The 17065-nt window shown below is 37.7% G+C and overlaps 1 protein-coding gene across 2 annotated transcripts in view; it reads left to right on the top strand.

The window, feature by feature from the left end:
* Positions 1–11645, top strand: part of LOC145230030 (dual oxidase 2-like) — a 28650-nt gene extending 17005 nt beyond the window's left edge. Inside the window, exons 16-33 of one of the 2 annotated variants that reach the window (XM_080095381.1) lie at positions 183–340; positions 878–1039; positions 1318–1503; positions 2121–2343; positions 2722–2815; positions 3245–3423; positions 3910–3936; positions 4372–4477; positions 5135–5325; positions 5730–5960; positions 6420–6603; positions 6818–6941; positions 7217–7396; positions 7782–7952; positions 8256–8414; positions 8744–8899; positions 9427–9555; positions 9929–11645. In XM_080095381.1, coding sequence (XP_079951507.1) covers positions 183–340; positions 878–1039; positions 1318–1503; positions 2121–2343; positions 2722–2815; positions 3245–3423; positions 3910–3936; positions 4372–4477; positions 5135–5325; positions 5730–5960; positions 6420–6603; positions 6818–6941; positions 7217–7396; positions 7782–7952; positions 8256–8414; positions 8744–8899; positions 9427–9555; positions 9929–10051 — 2783 coding nt within the window. In that variant the 3' untranslated portion in view covers positions 10052–11645. The remainder of the gene's footprint in view (positions 1–182; positions 341–877; positions 1040–1317; positions 1504–2120; positions 2344–2721; positions 2816–3244; positions 3424–3909; positions 3937–4371; positions 4478–5134; positions 5326–5729; positions 5961–6419; positions 6604–6817; positions 6942–7216; positions 7397–7781; positions 7953–8255; positions 8415–8743; positions 8900–9426; positions 9556–9928) is intronic. The other variant, XM_080095382.1, reaches the window with a different exon arrangement.
* Positions 11646–17065: the final 5420 nt, after the last annotated feature.

The raw sequence follows: 17065 nt of genomic DNA, 5'->3' as shown, positions 1-17065 counted from the left end.
CTTAACGTCTCAAGGGCATTTGGCCGTTTAGGTAATCTTAGCAGTCTTTAGATTTAAGTTCTGCACTAACATACAGTAAAATGCGCAAACGAACATGCTTTTAACTTGTATTCGGTTTAAAGTTAAAAAAAAAACTATTCCAACTTTAATACGCTTCTGCCGAACCTCCATTTGTTTTCCAGTCACACTGCTGTTTATGCTATTTCTTGGAAACATGGCGAAAAAGCGTAACATCCGTATCAAGAAACGAGCGGCGACCAACAAACGAAGCAGGGATTTGAGCGACAACAGCGACATCGCAAACGAAATGTTGGGACCAAATTCTTTGCGTGAAGTGCAGGTAAGACACGGATTAGTCACATAAATCAGAAAAAGAACAAGTTGATTTCAATTAAAACATCAAGGGTCATTAATTGGAGTCGACACGACTTGCCTTACCACTAATTAGATCGTAACCAAGGCAGCATTTCATGACGATAACTTGGTTTAAGGTCACACCACACAACGAAATCAGCCTGTTTTGTCAAACCACAGAATAATTTTTTTACAACATAAAAAATGATTAACGTAGATCTAACTAAAAACAAATAAACCAGTGTAACGAATTTGTCTTGCAAGATATGCCATTATGATGAAGAAGGTGTCTTCTATACTCTATAGGACGTCGAAACGTCAATTATTTGTAATAAAAACTGCTGGAAGAGCATTACTCGTCTATACATTATGCCTGGCAGCAATAGCGTATTCACTGTAACGAAAGTTTGAAAGAAGACTTTCAAAACACTGCCTCGGTTACTCATGTCATCAGTAATTTCGTGCCAGAAAAAACAGAACAGAACAAAGATTCTGCATTGCTGCAACTTTTGCTGTATTTTAGATCAAACTCGGTCCGCAAAACAATATCACAACGAGGACGGTGACAGGGCGCAGTCTAAGGGTGATTGACACTGGAAAAACCGACGCAGCGACAATTTACAGAAGTTATAACAAGGGACGGACCGCGATGTTCCTGAGAATCGAAAAGGAAACCCCCGACCTGGTGAGGCCTGGTTGATTTCATACGTTAACCCTGTGATTCCCAGCCGAAATACAGCGTCATCCTCGGGTTTAGTCTGTAACTTTAAGAGATGCCGTAAGCTTTTACCAAAATTGGCTATGTATTAAAACAAACACTCGAACACAAATTGCTCAAATTTGTCGAATTAAAACTTTTTAAAATTTCGAAGGATATGCTCACTGGTTCAAAACTGGCTGAAGCAAAGTCCAAAAATCTGTAAAACTGTTGGGAAAATGCTTAACACTGGCTGTTTTTTAAAGGTATTGTCGTTCAACGACAGCGACGAGCGGGACAGTTTCATTCTTCGTGTGATGAACTTTTTCAAGGAGAGGAACAAGTCGTGTCAGATTGTGGAAGTCAGCTATAAGCAACTCGTAGAGCAAGCTTTGACCAAGGAAATGAGAGATCACCAACTCAAGAAGTTCTTTACCGCTGCCCTGGCTGCTGTAAGTGCTGAGTTTGTTGTTTTTAAATTACTATAATTTAACTTGGCGCATCCTTTCAAAAACATATTACCGATATAAGGTCACAAATACAAAACAGCTGAAATCAACATTTTTTAACTAAAACAACAGACACAAGTTTGTTTTAAAGGCAATGCGGGCTTGTTACAAAACTAAAGAGATAGTTTCACATAAAAAACGTTCCTAAATTTCTAGAGGTTCTTTTGCACAAGTAAAACTAAGATCCTTTTAAAACAAAGGTGTTGAGGCGACGTACACTTTATTTGTACAAGTCAATCGAATGACGCGAGAGCCACAACACCGCGCACAAAAAAGACAAAACGAGACAATAAAGAAAAAGGTTCGCTTCGCGTCCTTCGCATGTAGAGAATTACAGGGCCGCTACAGCGTAATAGCTTATGCTTCATTTACAATACTAGTGGTTCCCATGGTTGCATTACCAATGATAAAAAGATCAACATTAGGTTGGTAGGCAACAACAAGGGCAACGCGTTTTCAAGAATAAATATAAGAGTTACAAAAACTTCCAACCTTATATCTTATTTTGTGCTAAAACACTTTTGAAACTTGTTTAACGCTTTACACATATTTGTCTACAGACTGTCCACATGGATTCACGCGGCGACGCCAACTCTGCAATGAACCTCAAAGAGGCTCGCAAGTTTATCCACGTTGAATTGAGCAAGAAGGAATTCGCCGAGTATTTGAAGATGAAACCTGACAGCATGTTTGTGGATCAGATGTTCAACATCGCCGACAACGATAACAGTGGAGCTATTTCGTTCCGGGAGTTCCTTGACATTATGGTTCTCTTCACCAAAGGTTTGTTTAAAAATGGCTGCATGTGTTTTTAAAAACAGGGTTGGTACAGGGAGTCCGGATAAAGGGTGTTCTATTTTATTACATACCGAGTTCAACAATGTAGTAGTCTATCCTTGATTGAAATATATTCCGGATAATCGCTCATAATGGCAGGCCAATTTCGATATGTAAGGAGTGTCTTAAAGTTTGACACAAAGACTATATTTATCTGCCTGTTGCACAACCAGACTTTATTTAAATTCAGTCCGAATTCTCAAATCGGTTAAGAAACTATTGCCAAACACCTTAACAGTGTATTACCTACATACACTGTGAGCTGCACAAAACAATATGAATTCCCTCAATTTGCAGTGAACTAACAAGAATATTAATGACCAGGTTCCCCTGATGAGAAGGCTCGACTCATGTTTGACATGTACGATCTGGACAAGAGCGGAGAACTTTCCCAGGAAGAATTCAAGACCATGCTTACGTAATTTAACACACATGTCGATGCATATGACAAAACACCATATAAACGTACAAAGTTTATGTACATCTGCAAAAAACACAAAATCTTAATCTTATACTCAAATACCCCATACGGCACTTCTGTTTCTATAGTATTGACTCAAGGGTCATTGCTTTGTTACCAACCCCTGTCAACTATATAGTCATAAGACCTTAAAACCAAAAAACAAACAATTGTGGAACATGTAATAGAGACAAAAAATGTATTTGGCTTGAGTAAAAAATACGTTAACGCAGTAACAATAATTTGAAAGCATTTTAAAGTGCAATTCAATTCCAGAATGATAAATGAAGCTCTAGAACAATAAATGTAATTCTAGAATACAATTCTCAAACGCGAATCTGTATAATCTTAAGCCAAGTTGCTAAAGCTATTAGTAACCATTTGCAGATCTATGATGGACATGGTGAACGCGAGCGTTGGAAAGGAAGAAATTAACGAGCTCGTCAACACCATGATGGCACAAGTTGGAACCAAAGATCAAGACAGGGGCTTAACATTGACTGACTTCCAGAACCTAATGCAGAATTACTCATCTGAGCTAAGTGATGCCTCACTCCATATGCCAGGTGAGTTTAAAATTGTTCAGTCGACAAAGCCTCAAAAACAATACCGAATATAGGCTAGACTACACTTAATTGACGAGCATTTAAAATACTGGCAAAAAGATTGTGGTAATAACCCATATCTTTATAAGAGACGTTAAAAATTAAATTCATGACGAAATTCCTGTTTAGTGTTTATAGATTTTTTTTCAATAATTAAAAAGTTATTACAAGATCATTAAACCTCGGTTAATCCTGACCCGTTTGGAGCAAAAATGTCCCGAATAGGCGAAGATCCGGATAAACCGAATCCTGTTTAACTAAGGTTACAGTATAACAATACTTAGTCTCGAAAGCAAATGTCCTATTTAAACCATCGTTTTATGTGCGCAGTTATGTGCGAAGAATTCAACCAAGTTGGTTACCAAACTGCTTAGGCTAAACATAACTAAACATTTTCTGCCAAAAAATTTCAGTGTTTTAAACGACGCTTTTTGTTTCACGTTTAAGTGTATGGACCGATTGACATTAAAAGAGGTAACAGCATCAAATGTTTATCTAACAATCATGTCATTATTACAACAAATCAATTTATTCATTTTTGTTTTTGTCACATCTGATTCCATTTTTGTGTGAAATTTTTGTTTTGTTTTTATATGGAAACGCCCTTGTGTGCGTGTTTTTTTGTTTCTTATGAAGGATAATAACCGATTTACACTTGGGTTTAAACAAAACAAATTTAGAATTTGATTGAAGAGAAAAACTATACAACGTAAAACAATGACTAACTATATCGAATAAGGTTTGGGAAATTTGTGCTGCGAGTTTCGTGGTGAACTTTGCTTGAATTTTTATTTTCATTTGTTTGTGAATAATAATTCGGTTACAATGAAGTTAGTTTGTTAAATATAAAATGTTTGCAACACAAAAAACTAGCGGTAAGTTCAATTCTAACAAGCTGTTGTACATTAGGCGGTGTTGAAAAGGAAAGAGTCAATACCGTAATGCATTCGGCGGCCCCGGTTCGTGAGACAAAGATAAACAAGGCAAGAAACACCATTAAGCTCTACGCCTCAAAGTAAGTTCATTCATTTGTTTCAGTTTACCTTGCATTAGAAAAACAATTGGCTACCTTGACATTAAAGATTGGAAATTCAAAACATACCAAGACAAGAAATGACAAAATGTCATGGAAAATAAAGATAAAGCACCAATTGAATCAGTCGTAGGGAAGACATTTTGGCTGTTTAAAAGAATACTGGTTTATGAATTTAGATATCAAACTAAGTGGGAATAAACAGAAACAAACAATACTAGTAAATATTTTAATTCTGATCACTTCTAATAAAGGTTTAGGAGAGCACACAAAGCGGATATTACCACGCCGAAATGGAAAACGTAATATCTTGTGCCGCGTGTGATAGCAAATTTGCGGTGTGTTAACTTTAGGCTTCGAAACGGTGTGGTTCTCTTTTCTATAAACCAAAAGCAGTCATGGAATCCTGCCAAAATGTGTGAAAACGTACAATATTTTTCGATTGTTGTGCCTTTCTGTGTGTGGTTTTTGCATTGAATAGAAGAGTATTTTTTCATTTATATAACAAGTACCATATTCACTTGATACCGAAGTGCTTCAGAAGTCCTTGTATCAGAAAATTGAAACCTAAACAAACCAATAAAGGACTGTTGTAAAACGCACCTAGTTAATAACAAAATGTTTCTCTTAATTTAACAGGGCCCAGAACAAACGGGAAAGCATCAAGAGTCAGATTCAGATCAAAGTTTTCAAGAAAAACGTAGCCACCAACGTGATTGACCAAACTTTGAACAGCATCGAGCGTTTCACCCAGAACTACAGGCTTCAGATCTTCTGGCTTGCTTTGTATCTGTTGGTGCTGGCAGGAATATTTGTTGAACGCGCCTACTGTAAGTGGAAGACACGTAGATTCTCAACTCTTATGCGACAGTCTATATATTGTGCAACTCATCAAAGGCTTAAGTCAAAAGTGGTTGGCACTCAATAATTACTAATCCAAGTCTTATCGAAAAAGTTAAAACACTATTTTCTTTTTCTAAGTAGATTGTAGCTTATCTTACGCTAGTTGTGCGCTATAACAGACTTGAATTCGCATAAAATGAATTGATCTAGTTACTACACAAACAACTTAACTAAAACCACTGGTATAAACACCATCATTTTTCTCAAAGGCACTGTGCAAAAGGTATTTTCAACAAAAAAATCTTAACAACCATGTCCGAAAGTCCATAGCAAGCAAACCCGTTTACCCGAATAAGTGAGAATACTAACAGATATTTCATCGTGTTTTAAGACTACTCTGTGGAAAGAGAACACATCGGTTTGCGTCGTATTGCTGGATACGGTGTTTCCATCACACGTGGTGCTGCATCAGCAATGATGTTCACCTACTCCAGTCTACTGGTGACCATGTCCCGAAACACTATCACTGCCCTCCGTGAAACCTTCCTTCACCGCTACGTGCCCTTCGACTCCGCAATTACCATGCACAGAATCGTTGCCTGGTTGGCTTTGGCATTTACTGGTGAGATATGTAATGGTGGAAATATATTTATTTGGCTCTATTTGATTTTGGTCTCAAGTATTTTCGTGCAATTATGCTTGGTAGAGTGTTTGTACATTCAAAAATAACAAAAGTTTTTGTCTAAGTTCCTAATGGGTTATAATAACCTTAATTACTGATTTATAAACGATAAAGCGTTATGTTGCAGGCAGAAAAAGTTGAAAAGAAGTAAACATAGTAACAAGCAAAAATCTTCTTACAAATTACAACCGCAATTTTGAGTCAACAATAATAATGACTCAAGGACAAATCTAGAGAAATAAACCAAAAAGAACAATATTTCATGCAGTAGAGCAGTGGTTATAGTCTGCTGTGTGTAGTGTTTTGCAATACCAGAACCGAGCAACAAATAGGAAGCTTTTTTAATTCGAGATACACTTAACTTGTTATGAGACGACATTAACCCTATTAATTTCACAGTCTGCCACATTCTCGGCCATTCGTTGAACATTTACGCGATCTCCACTCAAACTCCTGGCGATCTCAACTGTTTGTTCCGCGACTACTGGAGAACCAGTGACACTCTACCGAAATTCCACTACTGGTGCTGGCAAACGATCACTGGAATCACTGGGATTATCCTAACCCTCACCGTGATTGTCATGTAAGTTATTCTATTTGAATAAGTCAACACAAAGTTATTCTAGATATGGCTACAAGACAAACTTTTTGACAGTACAACATTCCTCTAGCAAATTCGAATATTCTTCATAAAAGACAGCATAAACTTCTTAATATCATAGAAAACCCAGCTAAAGACGCCTAAACGATTGACTTTTTGTCACAGCAACCAAAATATTGCTATTTTTTCTGTCCAGGTACACGTTTGCATCTGATTACTCGCGTCGTGTGCTCTTCAAGTGGTTCTGGTGGACACATAACTTCGGATACGTGATCCTATACACTTTTATGGTTCTACACGGGGCTGGATTTTTGGTGCAGGTCCGTTGCTGAAAGTTTTAAATAGGCAGCACCCCCAAAACAAGTCGCATTTAATTGGGTTGGATAGAAATAAAAAACTCCAAATTGAGGAGAAAATCAAAATGTCAGCAAAATACTTTGTTAAAAAGTGAAAAACGGTCATTTTTCAGTATTTTCTGCATTGGAAAACTCCGTACTCGTCTTTGCAAAAAGTTCCACAAAACATGCAACGTATAATGCATTAGAACTTTTACGTCACAACTCGATCAGTATTAAAACAAAGACTCTATTTGCAGGATCCGTTTTTCTACTATTTCTTCCTTGGACCAGCAGTGCTTTACACATTGGACAAGCTCTACAGCTTAAGCCGAAGCAAGACCGAGATTTCTGTGATAAAAGCCGAACTTCTGCCTTCTGATGTGACCTTCCTTGAGTTCAAGAGACCCCATAACTTTGACTACAGAGCTGGACAATGGGTAAACAGATTTGGGAAGGTTTGCAAGCCTCCCCTGTTTAGCATCAGTAAAAATTAGTGGAGATTTTGAAAAGAAATTTGTCTCTTTAAGTAAAGCCACTAATGTATAAAAATCCGATTTGACACAAATGCATGTAAACAATCCTTTTTGGGCAAAAACAGTTTAAAAGAGCAAAGCACCATTACAAAATGTAACACACCACCTTGTTAACGCAATAAGATTAATGAGTGTCACTATTGCCTTTAAGAAAACACAAACGCCCTAGAAAAGAAACTCCAAAAGACATTAAACACACAAGCTTTAAATTTTAGTTCAACCATTGAATAGACAACGAAACTTTATGCCACGAACTCATCAATCGCTGATGGCAACTTTTTTCATCCAGGTCCGAATCGCTTGTCTTTCTCAATCCCCCAACGAGTACCATCCCTTCACATTGACTTCCGCCCCCACCGAGGACACACTGAAACTGCATATCCGAGCTGTGGGACCGTGGACAACCAACCTCAGAAACATATACAACCCTGAAGTGCTAAGAGACTCGCCCTATCCTAAGGTAGCTACCTAAACCTCCAGCAATGTGTGGAAATTGACACAACAGATTACAGAAAGTGCAACAGCGTAAACGAATCTGTCCAAAGTTGTCAGATTTTCGAAGTGTTTCAGAAAGAGCGGCAGACAAAACAGAAATATCTGTTTCAGATAGAACTGATCATTCCTTTTCAGTAGGCAAAATTAATATTTCTGTCACCAAAAAATGGTTTGGATATTTGATTGAGATTTGGAGTTTGGAAGGTTGTACTAGCTAACGATGAGAGTATAGCAAAGCGCAGAAAGCTTTAATTGTTTGTTTTTGTAGATCTATCTCGATGGACCGTTTGGCGAAGGTCACCAAGATTGGTACAAGTACGATGTTTCAGTGCTGGTTGGCGGCGGAATCGGTGTGACACCATTTGCCTCGATTCTCAAGGATCTGATCAACGTGGCAGAGTCCGGCCTCAAGATTCAATGCAAAAGGGTAAGAGAACCTTGTTTTCAAAACTATGCCAATTTAATGCATTGAACATCTCAACTCATCGGAATGAAAAATGCATTATTAGAAGGAATTTTACCGATAAAATGCTTCTCAACACCAGAATTGAGAGTAGTGTGAAACGTGCTTGATCAAAAACAGAAACGCCACTGCCAGAGTAGAAAAAACAATGTGAACAAATCGTTTTGACTAAGCTTCTTTCTTAATTAGTGTCAACATGTTGTAAAAATTTGTAATGAACGTCGTTCTAGTTTGCTACGAATGCTTTTTTTTCATGATTGTGCACAGATTTGAAGTCCCATTTTTTCTCGCAGGTTTACTTCATGTGGATCACACGGGATCAGAAACAATACGAGTGGTTGACCGACATCATACAAGAAGTTGAAGGCAAGGACAAAGCGGGAATTCTCGACACTCACATCTTCATCACCCAGTTCCCACAAAAGTTTGATCTCAGGACCACCATGTTGGTACGTAACAGAACCGTTTGTGAGATTATAATGTGCAATGGTAACTAAATAGGTAAGATTCCCGGGAACGATGTGTGCTACATCTGCGCAGTTCAAGTGGAGTGCTTTAACGATAAATTTAAAACAACATTATTACAGACATGTAGAGAGTCGTGTTGTAAAGTGGAAAAACTCTTTAAAGGTTCGGAAGAAACATTTCAGTATATTTTTTCCCTTTTGCCTTAAGTTTAAACTCTTCAGGAAAATATTGGCCTTTTCAAGTGTAAGCAATCGATCAAGTGCTACCTAAATCGTATTTCTCCAGTGCTACCTAAATCGTATTTAGGAATGCACAACCAAAACCGAAACGTTAAGAATACTTTGTTTGTACAAACACAAACGCATAAACAAACCAAAACTCATTAACGCATCTTCAAAAACAGCAGCTTTGTTAGCTAATTACATCATTTAAGTGTACTTGCTGTGGTGTTATAAGCATTTTAGACCACCTCTGGAAAACAAACAAACATTTTTCCTTGTCATCGCAGTACATCTGTGAGAGACACTTCCAGAAGGTAGCCGGAAAATCCTTGTTTACTGGACTTAGAGCTGTCACCCATTTCGGACGTCCTGACTTCAAGTCCTTCTTTGCCTCCCTCGAGGACGAACATAGCCAGGTATACATTTGTAATTTGCTGACAACTTGAGTTTAGGTGTAGAAACATTATAGGTAAGAACTTGGACCGGAATCACAACTTGATAAGAAAAATGTGTTGGGATTTTGACTCATAAATTAGTCAACATCCTTGCAAAACGAAACATGACAAAATACTAGTTTTGCAAAGCGTTTAGATGTTTGAATTGGTTCGGAAATTAAATCGAAAACGAGACTGATCAAATTGCCGTTCCGCGTTCTATTTTAAAAGAAAGTAGGTGGTTGAGTGTGTTGCTTAAATATACCAAAAAGAATCAAGATAATTAGTTGAGTAACAGCACAACCCCTAATCCTAACTATAACCTTACATTAAGCCATTTAACTTCTACTCACAGGTCAACCAGTTCGGAGTTTTCAGCTGCGGGCCACCACCAATGACAAACGCTGTGGAAAAGACATGCGCCTCCCTGAACAAATACGACGGAGCCACGTTCCTGCACCACTTCGAGAACTTCTAAGTCACAAGCCTGACCACAGCGCTTTGCGTATCACCAGCTTTTGCAAGGCAGCTACATATCACGCCAAGTATTTTACCGCATTTATTGTTCTTAGTGCTTTTTATAGCATAGCTGTATAGTTGCACAGGCGCTACAGTAATTACACACCAAGACAACTGGTGTAGTTTGAAGCAATTGACCTTGTTTTTAATGGGGAAGAACAATTGCTGGTGCACTGTTGCATTATGTTAAATGTTTAATTTTGTTTGTCCGCCTTCTTTAATTCTTCACCCAAACATTTACATAAAGGCGGTTTTAGTATATCTTACTCCACCCTGTTTTGTTTAACTCGTCTACTTTGCACATTAAATTCGGGTTTCTTAGCCAGTTCTTAGCTAGATCACGTCCCAACAAATTGCAACAACTTCTAAGGTTGATTGTATACAGCTGTTTACGAAATCCGTATTAAAATTGGAAAACGATGCACAAGGAGCCGTTTATATATGCACATAATTCTGCATTGTGCTTCAATAGTGTTTTTGAGCTGTTTTATTATGCGTGTGGTTTAATCATTTGTACAGCGCTCATGAAAACCGATGCACGCTCATGAAAACCGATAGTGCTAGCGCGTCTAGTTATGTGTATGGAATATATTGAAATTGAATTTCTGTCAGAAACTTTTACCACAAGTTAAAAACTGTTACTTGTACAAACACTAACGACAATCCTGTGTTAAAAAAACCACCACTTTAAAAACAGCCCACGCATTTACAACACAAATCTTCAAAACCTTAAGTACTTTAATCTATGCATCTCGTAATATGTACAAATATGGGTGTCGGCCCTCCACATTTCAATGGAGCTGACTTTGTATATTTTGCTGTTTCTTGTTGGTTATCCGTCTGCACTTATCAGTCCATAGCATTATAGCAACAAAAGCAAACGCTTTGGACATTATCTATGTCCAATGTAGATGTATTCAAAAAAGTTGTCACGCTCATGCATCAGAAAGAATGTTTTAAGAAGCTAAATTTTGCCCCAGAAGCGATTGGTGGATTTGTTTTCGGGAAGCGACAAGTGTAGAAACACATTAATCCGAACTTCTATGCAAAATCTTATTGTATATTACGCTTGCGAAATAACGTAGTTCGGGCATTGTGTAAACGCGGGTACAAAAAACGAGTTGGTACTCTCGCGAGTCGGTTAGTGACATCACAAACACTCTCTGTTTGATAAATAACGTCATCATAAACTTGTTACTCACTTCAATTCGAATGCCAGTTTACATTACATGCAAAAACAACATCTCAAATATATAAAAACGCCCAAAATTTGGCCGTAAAGTGCAATTTACTTTCGAAAACAAGAAACAAACAATCGTGACGTCATCTATCGACATGACGCAACCCCTGCTGACGTCAGAGTGATGTCAAAATGTATTACTGCTCCGACTTTGTTGAAATCGTTCGGTATAACTTGCTTTGTAGTGAAACTTAACAAGCTTTTTTCGCAATTACTAATATGCACGTGATCCCCTGTATATAACTAATCACACACAACTCGCCCAATTGTTGCTCGCATGTTACTGAAATAAACGGTGAAGTCTGTATTTGAATTATTAAGCTGAGGATATAAGACAGAAAAAAAAAACAGTTAAGTGCACACAGAACAGTAAAGCAAAAAATGCTAGTTTATTGTGCCAAGATGATCATGAATTCCTGGGCAGACTGGGATTAGCCTTTAAGCGTTCATGTAAACCAGCGATCAAGACATACCCATATTCAAATCATAATATGTCAGACCTATGGTAGGCGTTATGACAAATTTTTCTTGCCTAGGCCTTGCCATATGTCGGCAACTGACTTGAATCAGTATTACCCGAATTAAGCATTTTCTAAGCGCGGCAACCATACTTTTTCTTTTTTGTCTGTTTTAAACTTCATGAGGAAAGGCGCGAAAATCAAAAGTAATCAACAAAATCGATGTTCTGAAACAGAGCCAGCCTTTCAATGGTTAACTTGAATACATGAATGTCCAGAATAAATAAAACTTTTCATAAGAAAGATACGAAACTGATCGAATGTAAAAAAACAAATCGACAACCTATTGTCCAGAAAAGTTGGTCACACTACAAGTCACAAAGGTCAAAACGACTTACGATGTAGAAAACAATTCAACCGAATTTCACCAACGCATGTTTTCCAGATGAACAAAATAGGCTTTTTCAGGACAAAACTCTAAAATCAGGATTATAACCTTGTGGTTAAGTAACACAGCAACCATAAAGTAGCAAAACATCACTCATCTGCTCGAATTGTCACAGCTAATTCAAATACGCACATACAACACAAAAATCGTGCCGGATTTTGAAACACGACCACAAATTTCAGAATAAAACAATCAAGTATTTCTCGGTTAGTATCTAATTCTAAGAGGTGCAATTCTTGTTGGCGTCAATTTTTTTGTCGAAATTGGGCTTATTCGGGTGACTGTATTATTTGTTTTGTTGAAGCCAACGAGTAAAAATCGTAAAACTTGTAATTAAATTTACTAACCAGGTTATGTTATCTACGGCAACCAGCCTGCTGACGTAATTTCGATTAGACTGGTAAAAACAAATGTCAGAATTAAGAGTGACGCCATCACAAGAAATGAGAAATTTCCATGGGCTGACAGAGAACATGTTTTCACCAAGCGACAAAAATTGATGTGTTAATTATTTATGCCTTGAGCGCTGTGTTCAAGAAAAGTTAAACACACGCGGCAAAACAAGCTCATTCAACTGTGTCTTTATATCGATTCGTAGAGATAGGCGTAGTTTTTCTACTTACGTCTAAAAGCGTCGGTGCGGGTCCAGGTTACGTTTTTAAAGCATGTCTGCCGTCAACAAGCTAAGAGCATTACGTCACTGGTAGATTCGTGACGTCGCCTCCTATCAGGAGAACTGAATGAGGGGTTGTAATTGACAAGTACTTAAGATGTGTTAATCAAAGACATTTTATGAGCAGTGACTTGTGTTGTATTGTAACGTTTTGCTCATGTCACATTTTATTGCAAAATATCAGTTTCAGGAGCGTGACGTCATGATTCGTGACGTCATCCTTTTAAAAAATATCGACCTAAGATTATCAGGGTTTAAAACACCCAGCAACCCCAATCTCTGAATTTTATTAACAAAAAATATCGCCGATACAAGGCATTGTTTTTGAAAAAAAATGAGACGACTAGTTGGAAAAATTGAGTAGACACCAGCGTATGGTCGCTGTCTGTCCCTCGTGAATGAAAAAATAACTGGCGCAATTACAACCGATCGATCTAAAACAAAGTACTTTGACATTGCAGAATCGATATGATTTAAATACTGACACTAAGTATTGGTTTACTTTAATTTCTTGTGTTATAGTCAGTGATTACCAACAGTCTTTAACTGCAAAACGTTTTTTTTTTTTTTTGTAATTTACCTTGGTAGACAGATGGTTCACGTTACAAACTCTACAGTTTGTTTCATAAAGCTTGTTAAAAAAACCCGCGTAAAAGATACAAAGCCGCCAATGTAATAAGGCCATATTAAAGAGAGTTCTCTACAAGACTGCAAATTACCCAAGGAACCCCAGGTCCCCATAACAACAACAGAGCCACAAAAATCAATGCCTGTTTGTAGATACTGGTGCCCTATCTAAACGAATCGATGTAAATGCCGTTTGGAAGGGTTGTCTGCTTGACGACAGGCGAAGTCCAGCTAATACATGCGCAAATTAAATTAGCAAGGCGAGATAGAGATGTACGCCAGACAGCTTCGGAAGTGTGCGCTATTTATTGCTCTTGGCTGGTGGAAAATATCTTTAACAAAAGTTTTTGACAGTTTTTTTGTGGTCAAATGCGACAAGCATAAGCAATAAAAACATTTTTAAGGGGCGTTTAATGCCAGTTTTTAAGTAAAAAGAAACGTCATGATTTAAAGTTAGCAATTAACACAATATAAGTTAGGCATTTCAAGAGATTGCGAGCTACAGCAAAGCAAGGTCTGAGATGCGTTTTTTGGTTGTTACTCGTGACTATGGGGTTTTGTAAAGTCTAGATTAGTGAAGGTGTTAAAAGAGGCTAATGCGATTTTAAAATTCCCAGTAGTTGTAGACGTGCGGAACGAAGCCGCCGCATATTCCACAACTAAGCTCCATAATACAGTATGCAGGTGTGTGCAGTGGTAAGGTATCAGAGAAGCTATAGAAGCGGTAAGTAAGGACAACAAACAACCAATACACTGTTCAATTTTTGGCGTTTTAGAAGAGTTTAAAACAAAAGCAACTCAGATTTCATTTTTTTAACAATATGGCACCAATAATGTTATCGCAACGTCGATAACATAACTAACAACTGCGTGAACCTGTGTTATAAAAATAAAAGTAAAACCCATATATTAACAACTAACTCGCATTAAAATAAAAAACATCTTACATCGGTCTTTGAAGCTAATGTTGTATCTTTTCACAAACCAGTTTTAATGCTATTTGATGGGTAAAACAATTTTTCTTTTTGGGGACACCATCAGCATAAAGAGGGTTAAGAAATAAAGTTTAGATTTTTTAAGGATGACACGAAAAGTTTTTATCAAGTAACCATGCGAGAAAAAAAGACATGTATTTTGGTTTTTAACGATGGGTATACAGTCAGAAAAACACATAGATCTCAATTACATTGGTTAAGCTACGTTAATTACTGTAATTGATAGGCAATACAAGGCTTAAATGTTTTAAACAACATCAATTTGGTGCAATATTTTCAGCAGTCAGTCTTATCAGTGTCAATAAAAGTTAAAAAAAAAACACATAAAAAAGCATCGAGCCAATAAATGATAAGTAATTTACCTATAAGGTCTAACTAATCAGTACAGCTGGTGACAAGGCATAAGTTGTATTGGCTAGTGCAGGGGTGGCCAACCGGTCAAAGCCTAAGAGCCAATTTTTTTACTATGTTACCACAAAGAGCCGCATTATACACATGGGCACACATGTTCATTTCCTTACACACAGAGACCTGTGCTTAGCTAGATTTATTCTAAAACGCACACCAACATAATAGTGACTTGTAAGTTCATCATAACCCGAAAAACAATGGATTGTTATTTATTTTGGAACACGTTGCAATATTGCTGTTGCTTTGTGTCTCATTCGCATTGTACGCAACAATGAGCAATCATTCATTGTTCAACAATTGAATATTTGTCATCATAATCAAGCAAATTTGCCACATAAGGTTGCAGTTTCAAGGCAAGCAAAATTGTCATAGCTTTACTTCAAATTTAACGATTTCCGTACCAGATCGCCTCAAACTAACCAAGATATCCGCAGTGGCCCCAAACTTCGACAACAACCTAAGAGCCGCATGAAACCAGGCAAAGAGCCGCATGAGGCTCGCGAGCCGCGGGTTGGCCACCCCTGGGCTAGTGTAACCGGTTTGACAGCAGTTTGATAAGAGTTATAATGTTCGGGGGCTTTGGTGTGTGCTAACACTCTATCTTACAAACATTCGAGGATATTTTATGAAGGAGAGGCTCTTCACCAACGTATTAAGTTAAAGGTAAAACAGCAGGGTTTTCTTACACTGGAATTTGTTTTGTGCGTGAAACTACACCGCAGTTGGGGATCATAGCCTTGAGGTTAAGATGCCGTGTAATGGTTCACTGTTCCTACGTCACTGGAGATCTGAATGTGAGGGCGTTACGTCATGACGAATATAACTGGCCAGATCCCAATTGCTGGAACAACATTCAAAGGTCATGTTGAGTTTACGCGGCAATAAAGGGCGCGATTTAGACAATTCGCTGCAATTGATTTTTGAATTGTTGATATTTTTTGTTGTTCGTGGAATTTTTTAGATTTATTGCCCTGGATTTGTTTAAAAACACTAATTAAAGCCTAACAAACTCAAAAAGTTCGGTAATGCGTTTGAAATTGTCCAAATCAAAGTGTCACTTAAAATCGGGCAAAAATCTTGGATACTTTAGGTCAGTGGTTCTCAAACTGTGGTACGCGTATCACTAGTGGTACGCCGGAACTTTTCAGGTGGTACGCGAGTAGCTTTCTGTGATACCTAATTTAAGTCCCATTTAAAATTGCAACTCAACTGACTCAACCGGTCAGCCCTGATTTGGACGAAACTTGTGTTTTGGACATTCGTTTGAAATAGCTAAATATGCTAGTCGGGTCGAGAAAATAGGCCTGTTTTTTGGTCTATCCATTCAAACAGGGTTTAGGTTGTAAGCAACGATAGAAAAAGTTGTCAGGTGGTACGCGATCCGTATAAGGTTGAGAACCACTGCTTGAGGTGGACATCTGTAACTAATTTCAAAGCGGATTTCTACCAATACAAGGAAAGCTGAACTAACTCGCAACTTAGGTATTGTTTACACGCAAGATAAAAATGGAGTTTGTTGTATGTGCGTGGTGACTTTCCATTAAATCACTACTTCACGACTTGTGACGTTTAAAACGATTTCGGTTTCAGGTGTCACAATCGATGTAAACAGGGGGGTTGTGACGTGGGATTATGACGCACGTAGGCAAGAGGTTTATACGCCACGGAATTGGTGGTTCCAAATGGCGGGTATAGTTTTAGCTGGCGGTAATTCGGTAGCTCAGAAGCATGATCTCTCGCTAGGTTTTAATAAATAAGTGTCAGGCACTTCGACGTGAGTGGTTTCACTCATAAAAAATTGAAGATTGTGGTTTAATAAGTGAATTACCAACTTCACAGAACAAATTCCTTATCAGGCAACGTATAAACTCGAAGAGCGGGAAAGAAAGACATCTATTGTGTCAAAAAATTGTTTTTTACTATAAAACTTTTTAGTTGAGTCTACTCAGTTTTATTTACAAAAGCGAAGAAAGTAATAAAGATTTAGGTCACTGGCATAAGAAGTGGTTCTGAGTTTATCAACTACAAGGTTTTGCCGAGTGCAGTGCCTAAAATGTGGCACTAAATTTCCTAATGTATAAACATTGCCTCAACTGAGCAATACCTTTTGTCTGCAGAGAA

The sequence above is a fragment of the Phallusia mammillata genome, chromosome 5, assembly GCF_965637545.1.
Source record: "Phallusia mammillata chromosome 5, kaPhaMamm4.hap1.1, whole genome shotgun sequence".
NCBI classification, from domain to species: domain Eukaryota; kingdom Metazoa; phylum Chordata; class Ascidiacea; order Phlebobranchia; family Ascidiidae; genus Phallusia; species Phallusia mammillata.
Note: the sequence above shows the minus strand (reverse complement) of the source record. Positions and strands in the feature narration are given on the sequence as shown.